The 20533-nt window shown below is 40.8% G+C and overlaps 1 protein-coding gene across 1 annotated transcript in view; it reads left to right on the top strand.

Moving 5' to 3' along the window:
* Positions 1–5020, top strand: part of LOC134583330 (protein transport protein Sec23A) — a 68046-nt gene extending 63026 nt beyond the window's left edge. Inside the window, exons 18-20 of the mRNA XM_063440210.1 lie at positions 280–435; positions 2626–2691; positions 3755–5020. Of these exons, the coding sequence (XP_063296280.1) occupies positions 280–435; positions 2626–2691; positions 3755–3844 (312 nt within the window). The 3' untranslated portion in view covers positions 3845–5020. The remainder of the gene's footprint in view (positions 1–279; positions 436–2625; positions 2692–3754) is intronic.
* The last annotated feature ends 15513 nt before the right edge of the window (positions 5021–20533 follow it).

The raw sequence follows: 20533 nt of genomic DNA, 5'->3' as shown, positions 1-20533 counted from the left end.
TACATTCAAGGCCATACTGGGACACAGAAACCACAGGCCGTCACTTGTAAACCACATGATTAATATACCAGGACTATTGTTAAACTGCTCACTAGTTCTCTGTGTACTCTCAGGGCTTCTTATATTGCTGTGAACTGAACAACATGGGCCGTATATTTCACCATGACATTCAACACACTTTATTCTGCAAACTTTACTGGCTCACTTACTAAGTAAATAAAAACCAAAAAAGTTAATTGTGTCTTTCTTTCCTTATGATTTGCGTTTTCTCAAATCTAGACCATAGCACAGTGGAGAAAAGCAGGCTACCAGGACTTGCCAGAATATGAAAATTTCCGCCACTTGCTGCAAGCCCCGGTGGACGACGGGCAGGAAATCCTTCATTCCCGTTTCCCAATGCCTCGCTACGTAGATACTGAGCACGGAGGCAGCCAGGTAAATGCAAAACCAGTGCAAATACGTTGTATGTCTGTGAGACATGCATAGATATATCTATCTGGGGGAACATTTTTACATTTACAAAAATCTATTTGCTTATTGCAGGTAGCCAGATGTTCTAACTATAGAATTCACAGTTTTGTGTAAACTAATGTCACATTACTCATTGGAAGGGATTGTCGACAATAGGAAATATACACCCTTCATGAATATGAAACCCTTCAAGCAAGCAGATGTTGCGATTTGTTCATATCTTTTTTGCTATTGCAAGCTCCAACTGACGGGCAAAGTATTTCCATGAGACTTGAGTTCTCCTATTAGAATTATTATTAGCATTTATGTATAGCGACAACATGATGCTCAGTGCTTTACAATTATAGAATGGGAATGTTTGACAACAAGTAATTCACATACAAAATATCGACAGACACAAGAAGTAAGGCAGAGTTCTCAGTGACTGTTCAGAACTCTGTCATTTATACTGCTTATTGAGAAAAGTTCTCCCCTTACTGGGTACCCTCACGACTAGACATTTATTGCCTAATCCATGGTGCTTTGAGTACTAAAGTTAAGGGGAGAACCTAAATCCTGAATGTAATATCCAGTGTAATAATGTATAGGTAGGAGTAATTTAAAGGAACACAAAGGGCACCAGAACAACTTCATTGAAATTAGGTTGTTATTTTGCCCGGAAGTACCTGACACTGGCTTTAGGGTTCACTTCCATGAGCGTTTTATCCCCACATTCTCCTCTCCAGTGCCAGATCACTCTGCCCCGTCTAACGTCTGTTTGCTGAAAATCTTGAAAATGGAATAGGACTCTCTCAGCCAATAAGTAACTCCCCATTCATAAAAACAGCTTGAGAAACATATATCATTTTTTCAAGTCATTTTGAAAATGGGCTTCCGCTTGCAAGCTTTTCAGAAAGCAGGCGCTGGAGTGGGCATAGCAATCTGGCGCTGGAGAGGAGACTTTGCGATTAAAATGTATGTGAACCGTTTAACCCCTGAAGGTAAGACCGTCCCAGCATAACAGTTTAGTTTCGATGAAATAGTTATGGTGCAGAGAGTGTTCCTTTAAGATTCATACTGTGTAAAGAATTTTTGTTGGAACACAAGCTGTAGAGCATGTGCAAATATATAATATTTGAGGAGTATCTCTAGACTCCAGTCTAGTGGGTTAGATTGCTGTTCACATCTAAATTCAGACCAAAAGTGTGAAAGTCTTTGGTTCTTCCTAAAGAGGTATTACCCGCTACCCTGCAGCGCTTCCTCTGTTTTCTGTTATAGGAACTACATTAAGACTTTGATTTCTGTGTTATTTAAAGGTACACTATAGTCACCAGAACAACTACAGCTTAGTGTAATTGTTCTGGTGAGTATAATAGTTCCCTTCAGGCTTTTTTCATGTACACACTACCTTTTCAGAGAAAAGGCAGTGTTTACATTGCCCCTAGGGAAACCTCCAAGTTGCCACTCCTTAGAGGGCCACTGGAGGTGCTTCCTGGGTCAGTGCTGTGAAAAAAGCAGCCCTGACGTTTAGTGCCCCCACGCTCTGCATGGAGACGCTGAATTTTCCTCATAGAGATGCATTGATTCAATGCATCTCTATGAGGAGGTCCTGGTTGGCCAAAACTGCATTTGGCCCGTCCCCGTGCCAATTTTAGCCAATCCAATGCTTTCCCTATGGGAAAGCATTGGATTGGCTAAAAATTGGGCATTTCAATTATGTCACAAAGGGGGGGCGTTGCCAATGCCAGCAGACCCACGTGGCGCTGCAAATAAGGTGAGTTTTAAACTTTTATAGGAGGGCTAAGGGGATCAGGAATACATGTTTGTGTTCCTGACCCTATAGTGTTCCTTTAATTTTTTTATTTATTTTTTTACACAAGCTAATGCATTTTCTTTGGGATACAGCATAGATATCCAGCAGATAGGGGCATGATATTTTAAATATCAATCATTGCGCGTCTACTATAATATTAATAGTATGTATGTTTCACCCTAACAGTTATCAATGAGCACATTAATTATGCATCATTAAAGCTAGCATAAATCATTATACTCTGCAAGAAGAATATGTAAGTACCCAGATAATTGATATACTGATGGACAGATTTAATACAATGTTAAATGTATACAGTATACATATATAGCTATGTACTCAATCCTATGTGTGTTTTTCAGGCTCGCTTTCTGCTCTCTAAAGTGAATCCATCCCAGACCCACAACAACATGTATGGCTGGGGACAGGTCAGTTTTGTCCTGCGTGTTAAAATAACAAAAATAATCTATATGTTTGTTTGCTAGTGTAGCAGTGTCAGTGTGTGTATAATGATCCTTTCTTTAAAGATATGTTCTACAATGCTAGGTTTATATTTTCGATGTTGTTGGTTGCTTTAAGTATGCATATGTGGCTCATTCCTTAATATGGTACTTTATTAACCCCTTAAGGACCAAACTTCTGGAATAAAAGGGAATCATGACATGTCACACATGTCATGTGTCCTTAAGGGGTTAAAGAACCTGCATCTCTTTTTGGAGATTTTTAAGGCTAGCCTCAAGGATTTAAGGTATACATTAACAGTCCAATCCAGATGGTTGAGTGAATAATAATTTACCAGGTCTCCCACTTGTTGCTTTTCATTCAGCATGTGGTTGGCCTTAGTCCCATGCCAAAAGATCATTTATTGCAGAAACATTAAGGGTGATAGAGTTTCCACCAACATTCTAATAATCAGTCTCAAGTCGTGATGATTTGACAAAAAAGCTTTTTTTTAATGTTGTCACCCTTAATGCTCTGATATTATTACAGATATAACAGAACCTTTCACTAAAGTGGATGTGGGCTAGAACATTTTCCTATATACCTGCTAATTCTGGAATGTGGGTTCAGGAACATTATGTCCTGAATGTTACAGTGCCAACCTGTATCAACACATCTGCTCTGTTATTGGTTCCCTGCTTGGCATTGATTTACTTAAGACCTTGCCACTGTTTCTCTCAAAGTAACTGGATTGTCCAAATGACATGACATTAATGGAATATTCACATGCTTGGCCTTGAACTGCTATGATTTGACAAACTATCAGATTACAAAAAACTTCTTCAAAGACATATATAACACACCGTGTGCATAAACATGGGAAGGTAGTGACTGTTTGTTTGTTTTTACATGTAGATGTTGTTAAAGCAATGTTGTTAATCAGTTTCATTTTATTACTGGATTCCACAGTTTGACTATGACTTCTACAATGGCTTTACATCTTTGCATTTTATAGTAGTGTGATTATAATCCTGATACTCTTTCAAACAGGAGTCTGGATCTCCGATACTTACGGATGATGTCAGTCTACAGGTTTTCATGGATCATCTAAAGAAACTGGCTGTTTCCAGCGCTGCCTAAAAAAAACAAAACTTCTAATTCCCCTCCATGGGAACGTTATTGATTCCTACTCCGATATCTTTGTAAGGGTCCTGAATGCTGAAAAAAATGACTGCTCCTCCATCTACTCTTCTTCCTCAACAGAACAACATGTCTGTGACGATGAACAATTTCTAAGAGCGAAATCTAAGAGCGAAATGAACAAAAAAATAAATATGTGAATTTAACACACACACTTCGGAGTACACTTAGTACTTCAAGCTGCGAAAAGTAGACGGTATTTTGCAGCTGTAGCCCAAGATGTCCGTATAGATAATATTTTGAGTAATTAAGTAAGAAGGGAAATAGCTAAAATATTCAGCGTCAAAGTAAATACACACTAAAAACAAAACACTACATTAGCAATTTTCCAACAGATGGCATCTGCAGCATATTGCTGTACAATATGATAAAGCGTTGGATTTGCAACCCCCCTACCATATGCGCTGCCCTTTCTTACGTCAGTTATCCTTTCCTCTGTGTGTTTTTTTTACACATTTGCTCGTAAGTTGCTCAACAATGCTTTGAAATGTTAGTCAGTATTCTACATTGTTGATTCCATATATTTTTGCATGCATTATTTTGCTGGTTTGTTTTGTTGTTTTTTTTTTGTTTTTTTTCCTTGCATTTTATTTCCTCAACTCATTCTTGTAATTATGGATTTGAAAGACACCAATTATGGCTTATGTCTTGCGTGTAGTGTTTCTGCTGGGTAGCCAGAGGCTTTATTTAAAGCGGTATATTTCTACGATATTTCTTTAGTCCAGAAAGACACAGAAAAGTTTACATTTTCATGTTTTAGCCCATTACTTGCTGCCTAGTTAAAATAAGAAATATTATATATAGCTATATATCCACTGCTTAATTTCACTTTGTACAAGTTAAAAAAAATAAATAAGCTTGTCTGCTAATCATCACAACAAACATAGCATACAATGCAAGGTGATGTTTTAAACCAAAGTTGATTTTGATGGTTTGTAGTCGTGAGCATTACATTTTGCCAATGGTTGGCAAGGGATTTAACAGATTTAGAGATTTTATAAAATAGTCTCTTCAGTTTACACCTGTTATAATGACATCATGTAAACAGTGAAATGCTTACTTTCTGTCTTATTCAATCGTTTGAATAAAATGACTGATATCCTCTTGGTGCCTTTATTTTATCGTCTGTATGATTTATTTCATTTACGCCTAGGTTTTTTTGTGATGTACTTTAGATGTCAAACCGGTTTCTGTAGGATGACACATTGAGTGCCAAGAGAATGTATAACCTTCTTTAAATGGGACCAATTTATAGGTTATGGTTTTGGTGTCAATTTGTCATCCAATGTAATAACCTGCTGGGGTCGTGTTTGGTCCTGGAACAGCGCTCCCTTATAAGCACGATCCTCAGAGATCCTGAGGGTGAGAACAGGAATCTATTGGGTTGGTGATGGCCAGGGGGCTTTTAAAGGAACACTAAAGGGTCAGGAACACGAACATGTATTCCTGGCCCTGTAGTGTTAAAACCACAATCTAGCCAGACACTCACTGACAGACACACACTCAAATACTGTCAGGATTACTAATTGATCCAGCACGCAGAATTGTATCACACCAAGAACTAAAAGGTAACGTGTTACCGGGCCTTAGAATGGATAGACTTAACGTACCAAACAATAGTCAGGATACTTGCCGAGGTCAGGGACACGGAATGGGACATAACGATGAGGGAACACCAAAAGTAAAGGATACTAGAAATCAGGGAAGTCAGAACAAAGCCAAAGTCAAATACCAAAATATCAAGATCAGGAACGCACTCTCGGATTACCATCAGGCAGAAACCACGACAGGGCATTGAGAGAGTGTAAAACTTAGTTTAATTAACCATCCTGCTATTCCGATTGGTAGTGACCGACCTTTGACCCTAAAACGTGCGCGCGCTTGACGTCAAACACACACGCCAACGTCATGAATGTGGGCGGTTGTGGGGCTCTAAATTGACATAGATCTGCAGCGGCTGGCGTCCCTAGACATGCTGGGTTTATCATGTATCCAGGTGCATGGTTGCAGATGGGCACAGCTATTCCTGTCAGGACGATAATACCATCATAAACATTTCTATGTGCGGATGAATCAGTTACATTACCTCCCACCTAAAGACCGCCCACCGGGCGGGCAGAACCCGACTTGACAGGGAACTTGGCGTGGAAAGAGTGAACCTTACGGCCAGTATGGATATCAGAAGCAGGAACCCAAGAATGGTCGGCAGGCCCATATCCCCTCCAATCCACCAGGTACTGCAACGAACCACGAGAGAATCAGGAATCAATAATGGAGGAGACCTCGTACTCCTCCTGAGCAGAAACAACCAAAGGAGTAGAGGGAATCACTGGGACTGTATATCTATTGCAAATAAGCGGTTTGAGTAAACATAAATGAAACAAATTAGGAATGCGCAAGTATGCAGGAAGGGCCAGTGAATAAGAAACAGGGTTAATTCTCTTAAGGACATGGAAAGGACCAAGAAACCTAGGAGCAGATTTCATGCTAGGAACTTTTAGTCTAATGTTGCGTGATGACAACCAAACCTGATCTCCCACTTGGTAAACTGGGTTGGCACGCTGTCGTTTATCAGCATGGAATTTAAATCGAGCAGCTGCAGTTTCAAGAGCGGAGTGAACCTTAGTCCAAGTATCACGAATAGAGGCAAGGTGGTCATCCAGAGCAGGGATAGTTGTGTCAGAAAACACATCCGGGAGAATAGTCAGATGGCGACCTGTATTGACAAAGAAAGGACTGTGCCCAGATGCGTCATGGGTAGTGTTATTCCTGGCAAATTCTGCCCAGGGTAACCCTGAGTACTGTTCACAAAGCAGCGTAAATACAGCTCAAGCGATTGGTTAGCCTTTTCAGCCGTACCATTGGTCTGGGGATGGTAAGCAGAGGAAAAAGACAAGTTAATGCCCAACTGTTTACTGAATGTGCCCAGAACCTTGATACGAATTGGGAACCCCTATCAGACACAATATTTTGAGCGATCCCGTGAAGCCTGAAAATGTTGTGTATAAATATGGAAACCAGACCCTGAGAAGATGGCAATTTTGAGTGCAATGAAATGTGCCATTTTGGAAAAGCGGTCAACAACCATAAGGATGGTGGTATAACCATTAGAACTAGGTAGGTCAACAAAGAAATCCATAAATAAATGAGACCATGGAACACAGGGTATAGGATGTAACAATCCACAGACTGCACAAACAGAACAGGCCTCCACATAATCTTTAAATCCCTTTTGCGTGACTCCCACCAAAATGACCTGGAAATAGCGGATACAGTCTTATTAATACCCGGATGCCCAGCAGTCACATTGTCGTGGAATACTTTAAACACCTCTTTCCTGTCATGTAATGGAATAAACAATTAATTCCGAGGTTTATTGCAAGGTGCCTGGGACTGAGCTGTCATGATAGCACAAAGCAATGGCGATGACAAGGAAAGGACAGTGGATGCTATAATAGCTTCAGGAGGAACAATGGTTGACGTCTCCTGTTCCAGTTCTGATTATTCGTCAAATTGTCTAGATAAGGCCTCAGCTTTAACATTTTTAGGACCAGGTCTGTAAGTAATAATAAAGTTAAAGCGGGATTAGAATAAAGACCATCAAACTTGTCTAGAATACAGACATTTGACATCACCAATATAGGGCAGATTCTTGTGATCGGTTATGATCAGCGCGGGGTCTTTGGAATCCTCCAAAAGATGTCGCCATTCCTTGAGCGCCAATATAATGGCCAACCGTTCTCTGTTACCTATGTCATAATTACATTTAGCTGGAGACAACTTTCTGGAGAAATAACCACTAGGATGCTTAGAGGAATCCTGATCTCTCTTTGAGAAAGGACAGCCCCGACCTCTGTTTCGGAGGCATCAACTTCAAGTATGAACGCTTTGCTGGTGTCAGGATGTATCAATATGTCTGCCGAAGCAAACAATTTCTTTAGAAGTTCAAAAGCTTCTTTGGACCAAATATTAAAATTACCCCCCTTGCGTGTCATATTGGTGATGGGGGCTATTACTGAAGAGAAACATTTTATGAATCTCCTTTAATAATTGGAGAAACCAATGAACCTTTGAATAGCCTTTAACCTGTTGCGTAATGGGAAGTGTACAACAGCCTCTAGTTTGCGAGGATCCATTTGGAAACCAGAGGCGGATATGTTATACCCCAAAAACTGTACTTCAAGTTCATCAAACATGCATTTTTCAAGTTTACCATTTTTGAGTAAAGTTTGCAATACTTGTTTAACATGATCATGATGGGTCTGGAGGTCGAAAGAATAAACAATATATAATTGAGGTATACAAATGCAAAAGAGTAAATATAATCCCTTAGCACATCGTTAATGAAGTCCTGAGATACGGCCAGGACATTGCATTACCTGAAGGTCCTAACAAGATATTCATAGTGTCCATTTCTAGTGTTAAATGCACTCATGATCATTCTTAATCCTGACCAAATTGTATGCACTCCTGAGGTCAAGTTTGGTAAAGACCTTAGTACCCAGGAGTCTATCAAACAATTCGGAGATAAGGGGAATGGGATAGGCATTTTCTATGGTGATTTTGTTTAATGCCCTATTTTCAATGCAAGGACGTAATTCTCCATCCTTTTTTGACACGAAAAAGAACCCTGCACCAGCAGGGGAGGATGATTTGCATATGTGTCTCTTACTTAAGGCATCTCTGATGTACTCCTCCATGATATTACTCTCTTGTGCGGATAAAGCATATACCGCCCCTCTAGGAGGCATAGCCCAGGGCAGCAGATCAATGGAACAATCATATGATCGCTGAATGGGTAGAACATTAGTTTGACTTTTACTAAACACTTCTCTAACCTCCCAATACTACATGGGTATTTTGGGGGTAGTGGGTGTAAAGTAATGATGCCCACTCTTTTAGTAATAGGTGTCCTTTTTTGCCACAATATAAGCACAGACCCTCTCTTCTCCTATACTGTTTCTCTGCCTCTGACAATATCATAACCCCTAGCTGCATAGGCTCGGATTAAGATCGCATCGGGAGGTCGGGGACAACAGGATTGGAGAATCGAGGTGCTAGTGACAAGGTCATACGTCTGGTTCTGCTTCTAGTAATTTCTCTGGTCCTGAGTCTATTATCAATCTGCATCACGAAGGTAATACATTTGTTGAATTTTTTCGGTAGATCTTTGGCAGCAATTTCGTCAAGTATATTCTTTGGATAATCCTTTTTTAAAGGCAGCAATTAATCCGTTGTTAGACCAGTCTACATCAGAAGCCAAGGTGCGAAATTCGATGGCATAATCTGAGATAGACCGGTTCCCTTGTTTGATATGCATTAAGGCAGTAGAGGCATCATCCTCCCTGCCCAATGGTTCAAACGTTAATTTGAATTCTGCAAGGAATTTCTGGTAATTACAAGAAATACTCAAGTTACTCTCTCATATGGGATTGGCCCAAGTTAAAGCCTTACCATTAAGTTGATTCATAAAATACCCAATCTTAACTCTATCTGTGGGAAATGAACCACGTGTGGCCTCAAAGTGGTACTCAATTTGATTGAGGAATCCCCTACATTCCAAAACATTACCATTAAAATGCGGGGGAGGAGATAGAGACACACAGGGAACATGATAGTGTCCTATTCCTTGTATACCTCTCTTACTGTGTTTATTGTGCTCCTGGTCTCACTAAGGAGACCAAGCACCAGCAGGGAGATAATAGCAGCCTGATAGAGGTCAGGGAAGTCATGGAGCTGCTTGTAAAGAGGGAGTCCACAAAGCCATGGACCGGTTGCATGTTAAGTGTAATTTCTGTTTCTGGTGTGCACATATGTACTTACTATAAATGTATTTTGGTTTTGGCCAGTCAGACCTAGTGCATAGTGCACGGGGGTCATCAACAGTCAACATCAACAAATAATACTGTTAGGTTTTATTTTTTTTAAACATATTTTAAGCCGCACATGTGTAAAGGGTGCGGGCCAACCACTGCCTAGAAAAGGCCGTACCCCCTTCGTATATGAGACATATTGGTGATGATGTGCTTCATTAATCCCATAGAGGATTGCAAGGGATTCACGGTCTTTACCATATGTAACTACTACCACATCATGCTCTGGCACCTATGTGACTACATTGCTGTGAGTGTAATATTGTTACATTTAATGGGTTATAAATGATGGCTGGTAGAGGGATGTTGATAGTGAGTGGAAAGGATGGTACATGGAACATAATGACCAGATCCTGTTGACATTTTGACTGGCCACCTGCCTTCCCCTCAACCAACCTCCAAGGTACAGAGCTATCTTTTTTATTGTATATGTATATTTATATACCTGTGTACCTATCAGTTCATGTGTGCCAATCTGTGCGTATGTATGTATGCCTGTCTGCATATTTGTGTCTGCCCGTCTGTGTGTGTATAAGTAACTGTGTGTGTGTCAAGAGGCGTCTTAAGTGGTAGAATTAGGGAAGGGCAGGAGTTTTGGGAGGAACCAGTGGTGGGTTTTCATGAAGGAGTCAGCGAATTATTTTGGGCTCAAGCAAATGCTGCTTAGTAAATATATATTTTCCTTAGGTGCTAACTTCTTTTCATCGGATCAAAGATTAGTGGTAACTTTTTTGTGTTAGCGGCAGCGAGAAACTAGTAGAGACAGGGTTGGAAATGAGTCGTTAAGCAGAAGTTATCAGTTCCGATAGATTTCAGTAACGGCAGCTCTGTGCCAATTCTTGTGAAATTTTGCAGTCGCTAAGCAGATGCTAATCACTAAAAGTAGCAACAGACATTGTAGAGAGAAATGGCTGGCCAGTAAAAAGTCACAACAGCATTGGAAACAAGTCTATTTTAATATTTTTCCTTTTATGTAAACATGCCATCGGATCTCAGCAATGTTATCTCCCAGGTATTTGACAGCCTTCTGTTGGGTCCACTGAGCCTTTCTCCCTACTCAATTACCACAATATTCTTAAACAAATATAAGTACTAAAATACATCACTTACCTTCTTACCCCTAATGGGTACACCAATATATCTAACCCACACACCTAATTTTATTTTTATTTTTTACAACAACACCCATATAACTGCTGCACGTAAACTTTTTCAATATCAAACTAAGAAATAAAACGAAACAAGGTCACGTTCTAATAATTACTTGTGTAATAGATCTTGGACTTTGCTAACTTCTGATTCCTTGTTGTAAAAGAGCTATAAGGAAACATTAAAAAAATATTGCTGAACAAGAAAATTATTTGATTAATAGATAATAACGCAAGATTTTGTAATAAAACAAAAAGATTAAGAAAACCTTTGCAAGCACTAACATAAAAATTCCTAAATAAATCAGCGAATATCCTTGATAGATAAACAAAAAGGATTTTTTTCCATCGATATTCTGCGCATAAATTTGTGATTGGCTACTGTTAATCATGTAATTGATAATAGAAAATATATAAAGGTCTGTCTTACCATTCTCAAATCACATTGCTTATCTTCTGGAGCAAGGTAAGAATATACTTAACATACCTCATTTTTACCATTACTACTATTTTTGTTATGTTTTAGCTATTTTCACTTGTATTTTGAATCTTCTGAAATTCGTACTGCTTTTGAAATGGTATGTAACAGTCTGAACTAATTTCATAAAATGCAATGTTAAATGAATCACAAAAAATTAAAAACACACATACGTATATACATTATAGAGATGTGTGTTTATGCAAAATATTTAAAAGACTACTACAGATTCCAGACCTGGAAGATGCAACTTTTTGAAATTCCAGTTCTGGCTAATGGTTTACTGTTTCAGACTACATGATGGACAGCTATCCCATGGCTATAGCTATTACTTAGTGAGATTCTGCTTAGAGATTACTATTTTATAGAACAAGAGAAAGATACATGAGATAACTTGTGATAAGAAGTGTATTCGCTAAATTTAGAGAAGAGAAACCAAGGGATTTATTTTTTTTATTTTTTTTTAAAAAACAAGAAAAGCAAAATAGATAATGGCAAAAAAAATTGTGAATACCGTGTAAATGGATTACATGGCCAAGAAAGAAAGAAACGCACATATGAGTAGAACAATATATTTATGATTTGTACAGAAGGGAGGAGATAAGGTCCACTGGGAGATAGAAGAATAGATCTCAATATCTAATTACGTTAGGGAAGATATTATTATAACCGATACTGTAGAGGTAACCATTAATCTACCTATATATCGAGATTATGGATATCAAGTAAGATTATGTAAGATTTATTGCGATAGTCCAACCATTCTGCTTGTTTGAGTTGGGACTTCATCACCTCTAGATATCTTTTTTCTATAATAATAAAGCTCTCCTGAATATTTTGACTCCATAAAAATGCTAATAAGTTCCTCCTTCTGGCTAATTTCTTCTACTCTATTATGTGTATTTGCAGGAGTAGGGAGGTCTGACTTGTCGGACTTTTTCCAAAAAGAAACTACAGTCTAGGCCTAATCCTTAACTTTATTAGGATCATTTTTTATTAAGGAAACCTTACATGGGGAAAGAGTCAGTAAGGCTCAGCCGGCTGGGTAATTAAAGAGAATTGCAGATTGTATGCTAAAATAGTCAACAACAAAAAAATCTCCAAATAAGTATGGATGTTTTGGCATTAAATGTGTAATTCTATTATCATAACTTTAAAATTCTCGGTTTAGTTAATTTCCTACTAGAAAGTAGTCATAATAGAAGGCTGCCAAAAGACATCAAATTAAAAAAATACGTATCAAATTCAGGTTGGGGGGTGAAGGTATCCTGACATTAATTATGCAATTCAGCTAATAACTGACCAAAGGTCATTGGTCCACTGTTAAAGGAACATTGCAAAAGAAAAATAAATAATTTTATTTTACAGTTTAGTAGATATACCCAAAAAGAAAATGTGTGTATTAGTGATGTCCCGAACTATTCGCTGGCGAATAGTTCCTGGCGAACATAGCATGTTCGCGTTCGCCGCCGCGGGCGAACACATGCGATGTTCGGTCCGCCCCCTATTCGTCATCATTGAGTAAACTTTGACCCTGTACCTCACAGTCAGCAGACACATTACAGCCAATCAGCAGCAGACCCTCCCACCTACTGGACAGCATACAATTTAGATTCATTCGGAAGCTGCAATCATTTTTTTTTTTTTTAATTTATTTTTTAATTTATTTTTTATTCTAAATGCAAAACATTGGTATATAGGGGAATATTCACTAAATGCCAAACATTGGTATATAGGGGAATATTCACTAAATGCCAAACATTGTTATATAGGGGAATATTCACTAAATGCAAAACATTGTTATATAGGGGAATATTCACTAAATGCCAAACATTGTTACATAGGGGAATATTCACTAAATGCCAAACATTGTTATATAGGGGAATATTCACTAAATGCCAAACATTGTTATATAGGGGAATATTCACTAAATGCCAAACACTGTCCCCCCTTATTGTTTTTTTAGGGCCCCCACCCACCGCTCAGGGGTAGGGGCCGGTGGGGGACAGTAGGTCCCCCCCTTATTGTTTTTTTAGGGCCCCCACCCGCCGCACAGGGGTGGGGGCCGGAGAGGGGGAGGACAGTAGGTCCCCCCCTCATTATCTTTATGGCCCCCACCCGCCGCCCAGGGGTGGGGGTCGGGGGGGGGAGGACAGTGGTTCGTCCAGCCTCATTATCATTATGGCCCCCATCCGCTGCCCAGGGGTGGGGGCCGGAGAGGAGGAGGACAGTAGGTCCCCCCCTCATTATCTTTATGGCCCCCACCCGCCGCACAGGGGTGGGGGCCTGGGGGGAAGGACAGTAGGTCTCCCCCTTCCCATTCAATCACTATTGTGGCCAGAAAGAGTCCCTATGGGTTTTAAAATTCGCCTGCCTATTGAAGTCTATGACGGTTCGCCCGGTTCGAGAACATTTGCGGAATTTTGCGTTGACCCGAAAATGTTATGTTCGCGACATCACTAGTGTGTATTCATTGCTGCATTTTATCATTGGGGGTAGATCTCTTATATGCAGCCTTTGCAAGCCCTCCCCTTCTAACTCCACCCAGACTTCTGTGACTGTCCAATCACAGACTTCCCAATGTAGCTCAATGAGAAGTCTTCGCAAAGCAGGTGCTCTGAGCAATTGCTGCCTCTTTGGATTAGCTCCACTCAGATAACCAAACCAGGACGTAACAGAACCGGTTGCCTGAAAAAATAGGGCACAATCTTCACACATAAACAAAGCTAAAGTGCTTTAACTTCTTAAGGACACATGACGGAAATATTTTTTAAATATATACAATAATTCTACAAATACTAGCCTGTGCTTGCTAGTTGGTGGTTGTATATTTGTAAAGGAATCAAAGCAGGCACTGTGGCGAGAATTAATTAAATTGTATTTTGGCTACTTAATAAGCAATGTTTTGACATTAAAAGCTGACTTTCCTAATGAACAGGTGGACTTATGCTTTACTATTTACACTACAACAAATAAAAGTATAAGAGTACCCGATGGTTTCATCCCTACACTGGGATCATGTTGAACCAACAGGAAACCGATTGCAAAAATGAATCCAGAATCGCTGAGCTAGAAACTTGTGTAAGATGAAGAATATTTTAAAATTTAAAATGATCTTCACAGTTCACTGCCATTAAGTACATAACTTTGTGGGACTTTTACATTTAGCACAATGGATAATCAAAGCAACAGTTGTTAACTATAATATTTATTGACATTCCTTCGCAAAACTACTATTTCAAAGCAGGTTAGGATGCTTGCCCACCCATCCAAGAATTGCTTTGTGAATAAATCTCTTTTCCATGTGGGCAAAATAATACAGTGTAATAGGGCTTCCTTTGAACCAGGTGAGGTCAAGCACTGGCCCCTTCTCTGGGCTCTCCTTCTACCCTGCAGTTATTCCATATTTCAGGATGCCTACAAAGGCAATACAGGTGGGATATAACTTCTAGTTAACAGGGTTGACCCAAGCCAATTGACCTTGTATTAACGGGACACTGTACTTTCACAACTATATCTTTTGAAACTGTTATAGTGCCTGCAGTCCTTTCCCCCATTCTACCCCACAAAACCCAATATTAAAAAAAAGGATACGTTTATGTATTCCTAACGCTAAAGTGTTCCTTTAGTAAACTGATAGGGATGTGGTCATGATTGCACTAATAACAAGAATCCACTTCAAGCTTGGAAAACTGTCAGCAATTGCACCATCTAGTGGTTTCCAAGCAAACTACAAACCAAAGTCTAAAAACAAAATCTAAACAAAATAACAAGATAAGTAAAAAACCAAAGAAAAAAGTTACTTGCGCACATTTACGATGCACATTTAAATAACTGCAGTTTTTTTTAAGCATACTGCACTGGCCATTAAAGTGTAAGCTCGCCTGCCAGGTAAAGGTAAAACCTCTTCGGTGGGTCCTATACTAATAATTCACCTTGCTGTTTTCAGCCAAAAGGCAAAATCTCTAATGAAACAGAGAGGGGTATTTTTTTCTAAATCTCTACACACTTCTTAATCTTGTACTTAGCACTGTAACATGGCTTTAAATTTGGTATGTTTGTACTTGCCATTGTATTACACATCCATGTTACAGCGCTGCTTACAAGATAAATATTGCACACTAGTGTAGAATTCACAATCCAGAAATACTATGTTGCATACTACACTATCAATAGCCAATAATGTAATGTTAAAAGTGCACAAAATAAGCACAATGTCTTTCTTGAACCATCCGTATAGAATGCACATGGTTTAGTTAAACAATTGTGAACAATATTTCCATTTCCCGTCAATCTGTGTTCTTTCTCCTACAGATGAAGGTCACATTGGTCTGCCTTGTCGTGTCCAGCTGTCTACTATTATCTAATGCAGTGGCTCTGCCCCCCAATGATGTAAAGATCTCCAGTGATTCCAAGGATGCAAACAGCGTTCAAAATGCTGAAGGTATCTTTCTTCATATAAAGTTTGATGGATAACAGAAAAACAGTCACTGTGTTTCCAATTAAATACAGGAATGATAGATAAAAAGAGAGAGATGGAGAAATGGACAGATCGCAGACAGACAGACTTTAGCAAAATATAGATGTCCTTTTTAAGTGATCCCAGGTCTTCTTTGGCTTTTATTGTAAGACCCTATACCTATATTGATGATTGGAATATTTAATGTGTTTTTTCCCATTTGGGAAAATCAAGTGTACCACTCCATCTTAAATCACTATTATTAGATCCCAATAAAAACTCACATTGATTTGTCCATACGCACTTTATAATCAATATGTATTAAAAAAATAGCAAGTTTAAAGTTTTTTTATTGGTATACTGTTTATGCACAAATAAAAGAATATGGAATTCAAACCAGGCGATCAGAATATCTAACTATTGTATAGATTTGAAAATAACCAAGTCAAAGACATTTTCAAAACTGGCTATTATGGGTTAAAAATTCTTAGTTCCATGGTCGATTCCTGACTACGATCAATTTAACAAATAACCCTGTAAGATTGGTGACATCCCATAGAACGCCCTTTTCACATGAAATTAATCTTCCTTTTAATAACTGAAATTAACAAAAACATGTTTTTCATGCACAGATAACCATCACGAAGAAACAAAAGAGTCCGTTCCTGATTCCACGCACCACAACATTGATCTGTCCATTCTCCCAAAACACAGGGAAGCAGAGATTGAAACTGTAGAAAAAGTGGCAGCTCCCTGGGACAGCCGTCAGTTAGTTTATTATGGCCATATCAACCTAAAATGGGTGACTTGGTCTGGTTCCCTTCCAAATGGTGCCGTCTCCATAAAGAATGAACATATGGGAGGGCGCATAGATTATGTGTGTTCCCAACAGAGCTGCTCTACAGGATATTATTCCCCTAGTGCAGGTTCCTTTTGTTACTATCCTCAGAATGGCAAGGAATACCGCACATCCTCGTTTAAAATTTTAGTGAACGAGGATAATTTTGAATTAATACAGTGGCAATCTGGGTCTTATGGGAGTTATCCCCTAGACAACCCAATTGGTAGGTGCCCTGGGGTCTATGTTGGGAAAAACCAATATGGATTAGGAAAATTCATTCCCAGTTCTAAAGTTCTCTTTTTACCATTCGGTGGTTCAGAATACACTTATGATTACTATGAGGTTCTACACCTGTATGCAAACTACCATACACAGTACATACAAAATTTAAACTATCACACCAATCGAATCGTATATAGTAGTCAACCCATTCAGGTTTTGACCTCATCAAAGGTGATCAACAATTTCTGCCAAAAAATGAAAAAAGTAGTCTCCTTGAGTAAAACCACTGTCAATGACCAGAAGTGGGACATACAACGCCCCACGAAAGATGGGGTGACCTCAAAGCTAATCACACAGGTCCCATACTTTTCTGGAAATTCCATAACATTTATGAGCTCAGAGGACATTGAATGGAGGGAAGGTGTATCCCACTCGAAAACCCAGACACACACAAAGTCCATAGAAATCTCTGTAGATCCAAATCACGAATGTGACCTGGTTTTGCAGGGAAGAATCTTGTTGGCGAACATGCCTTTTAATGCCGAGCTTAGCCGTTTTTACCAGAATGGAGAGAAGCGTTCTACCATCATTCAGGGAATGTTTTACAATGAGCAAACAGATGAAGTGGCTATTTTTAATAAAGGGTGTAGGCGCATCCCTAATAGCGCCCCATGCCCCAATCCTTAACCCCTTAAGGACACAACTTCTGGAATAAAAGGGAACCGTGACGAAATATTTCCGTAATGTGCCCTTAAGGGCTTATGGTTACACTAAAATTGTTTCAAACATGATTTATTGTCGTAAAGGAAAACACCTTTTACCCTTTCCATAACATAAATGTGAAAAACTGATTTATATTTGTGATCAATAAAGGCATCCGAACCGAACCTCTTGTACTGATTACGTTTTGAGTCTTGTACATCATTACTGAGAATCTTCCATTAAAGAAGCATTAATAGAAATTACCTAACAGCCTAATTTTGATTGGTTGGAGTTGAGGGCAGTTTAGGTGTGTGATAGATGATATCAAATTGCATGTTCCTTAAAAGATAAATAACTTTGGCTACTACATGAGGAGCTAAAGTTAAATGTAAATGACACACTGACACCTTCTTAAATTTGATGGAAGTATTATGTTAATCCAGGGTAAATACAAACCTAGATCACTGAAATTATATTTATTAAAGCGGATCCGTCACTATTGGGTTCTTGCATATTTTGCAAAGTCCCTTGAAGGTGATATGTCAAGTAATTGTCAGGTGGCCATGGGGTGCAGTGGAAGGTAGGTTTACTTATATGAAGCTGTCCCTCACTGCCACCGCTCTCTTCTTCCTGGAGGTCTTGTTCAAAACCTGGTGCTTAAAGGGACTCTCCCATGTTAAAACCCCTTCAGTGACTCACCTGAATCAGTGGCGGATCCAGGGGGGGCAACGGGGCAATTGCCCCCCCGGAGAAAACCGACGGTCTCCCTCTCCCCTGTCAGCACACGCAGGCGCTAGCCCTGCAATGTGCCTTCACGGACCGGAGGGGAGATCAGAGAACTCCCTCCCCGGTCCACAGGCACTGTGCTGGCAGCCAGCAGGGGAGGGAGTGAGAGAGGACCCAGGAGCTCAGCCTGCAGCTCCTCCGGGTCCTTCTCTCACGAGCATGGAGCGTTGCCGCGGTTACCATGGCAACGCTCCAAATCTCGCGAGAGTGAACTCTAGCCCTGGAGCTGCGGGCTAGAGTTTACCTCACCACTGGGACCACCAGGGACTCCCCGTGGACCACCATGGATTGAGAAGTGTCCCCCCTCATCCCTCATTAAAGGTAAGAAGTGAGGGGGGACATAATGAATATTTATTTTAATTAAATAAAAAATTTTAAAAACATATTATAAAAAAGCCCCCCCTAGCCTTATCACACACACTCACACCCTACACACACACATTGCCCCTCCATACACACACACTGCCCCCCATACACACACTGCCCCACATACACACACACACTGCCCCCATACACACACTGCCCCAGACACACACTGCCCCCCATACACATACACTGCCCCCATACACACACTGCCCCATACACACACACTGCCCCTATACACACACACTGCCCCCATACACACATACACTGCCCCATACACACACTGCCCCCATACACACATACACTGCCCCCCAAACACACACACTGCCCCCATACACACATACACTGCCCCCCATGCACACACTGCCCCAGACACACATACACTGCCCCCATACACACACACTGCTCCAGACACACATACACTGCCCCCATACACACACACTGCCCCCATACATACATACACTGCACTGCCCCCATACACATATACACTGCCCCCCATACACACACACTGCCCCCATACACACACACTGCCCCCCATACACACACACACTGCCCCCATACACACATACACTGCCCCCCATACACACACTGCCCCCATACACACACACTGCCCCTATACACACACACTGCCCCCATACACACATACACTGCCCCCCACACACACACTGCCCCATACACACACACTGCTCCCCATACACACATACACTGCCCCCATACACACATACACTGCCCCCATAAACACACTGCCCCATTACACACACACTGCCCCCCATACACACACTGCCCCCCATACACACACACTGCCCCAGACACATACACTGCCCCCATACACACACACTGCCCCAGACACACATACACTGCCCCCATACACACACACTGCCCCCATATACACACACTGCCCCCCCATATACACACACTGCCCCACACACACATACACTGCCCCCATACACACATACACGGCCCCCCACACACACACTGCCCCCCGTACACACATACACTGCACTGCCCCATACACATACACTGCCCCCATATACACACACTGCCCCCCATATACACACACTGCCCCACACACACATACACTGCCCCCATACACACATACACTGCCCCCCCCACACACACTGCCCCCCATACACACACTGTCCCTATACATACACTGCCCCACATACACACACACTGCCCCCACACACACATACACTGCCCCCATACACACATTGCCCTACACATACACTGCCTCCATACACACATTGCCCTACACATACACTGCCCCCCCATACACACATTGCCCTACACATACACTGCCCCCATACACACATACACTGCAACTGTCAAACACACATACTGACCCACACATACACTGCCCCCCTAAGACACACACTGCACCCCTGACATACACTGCCACCCTCACTCACACACTGCAACCTTCACACACACACACAGCTCACAAACTGTCCCCCTCACACACACACACTGCACCCCTCACACATTGCAACACTCACACACACCACTGCTCATATGACCTATGACAACCCCATTTCCCAGCAGACCTCAGGTAGGTTGTCAAACTGTTCTTAAACGGTTTGACTTACTCTGGGAGGGGGTCCCAGCACTATTGGCACCATAACCACCAAACTGAGCTGTAGTGGTTATTGTGTCTTGATTATTTATTTAAAAATCTACAAGTGCCCCTCCCGAGATCAGGCTCTGGATCCGCCACTGACCTGAATCCGTTCAGTGTCGATGTCCCTTGGTGCTGGGTC

The sequence above is a fragment of the Pelobates fuscus genome, chromosome 13 (genome assembly GCF_036172605.1).
Source record: "Pelobates fuscus isolate aPelFus1 chromosome 13, aPelFus1.pri, whole genome shotgun sequence".
In the NCBI taxonomy this organism is placed as follows: domain Eukaryota; kingdom Metazoa; phylum Chordata; class Amphibia; order Anura; family Pelobatidae; genus Pelobates; species Pelobates fuscus.
Note: the sequence above shows the minus strand (reverse complement) of the source record. Positions and strands in the feature narration are given on the sequence as shown.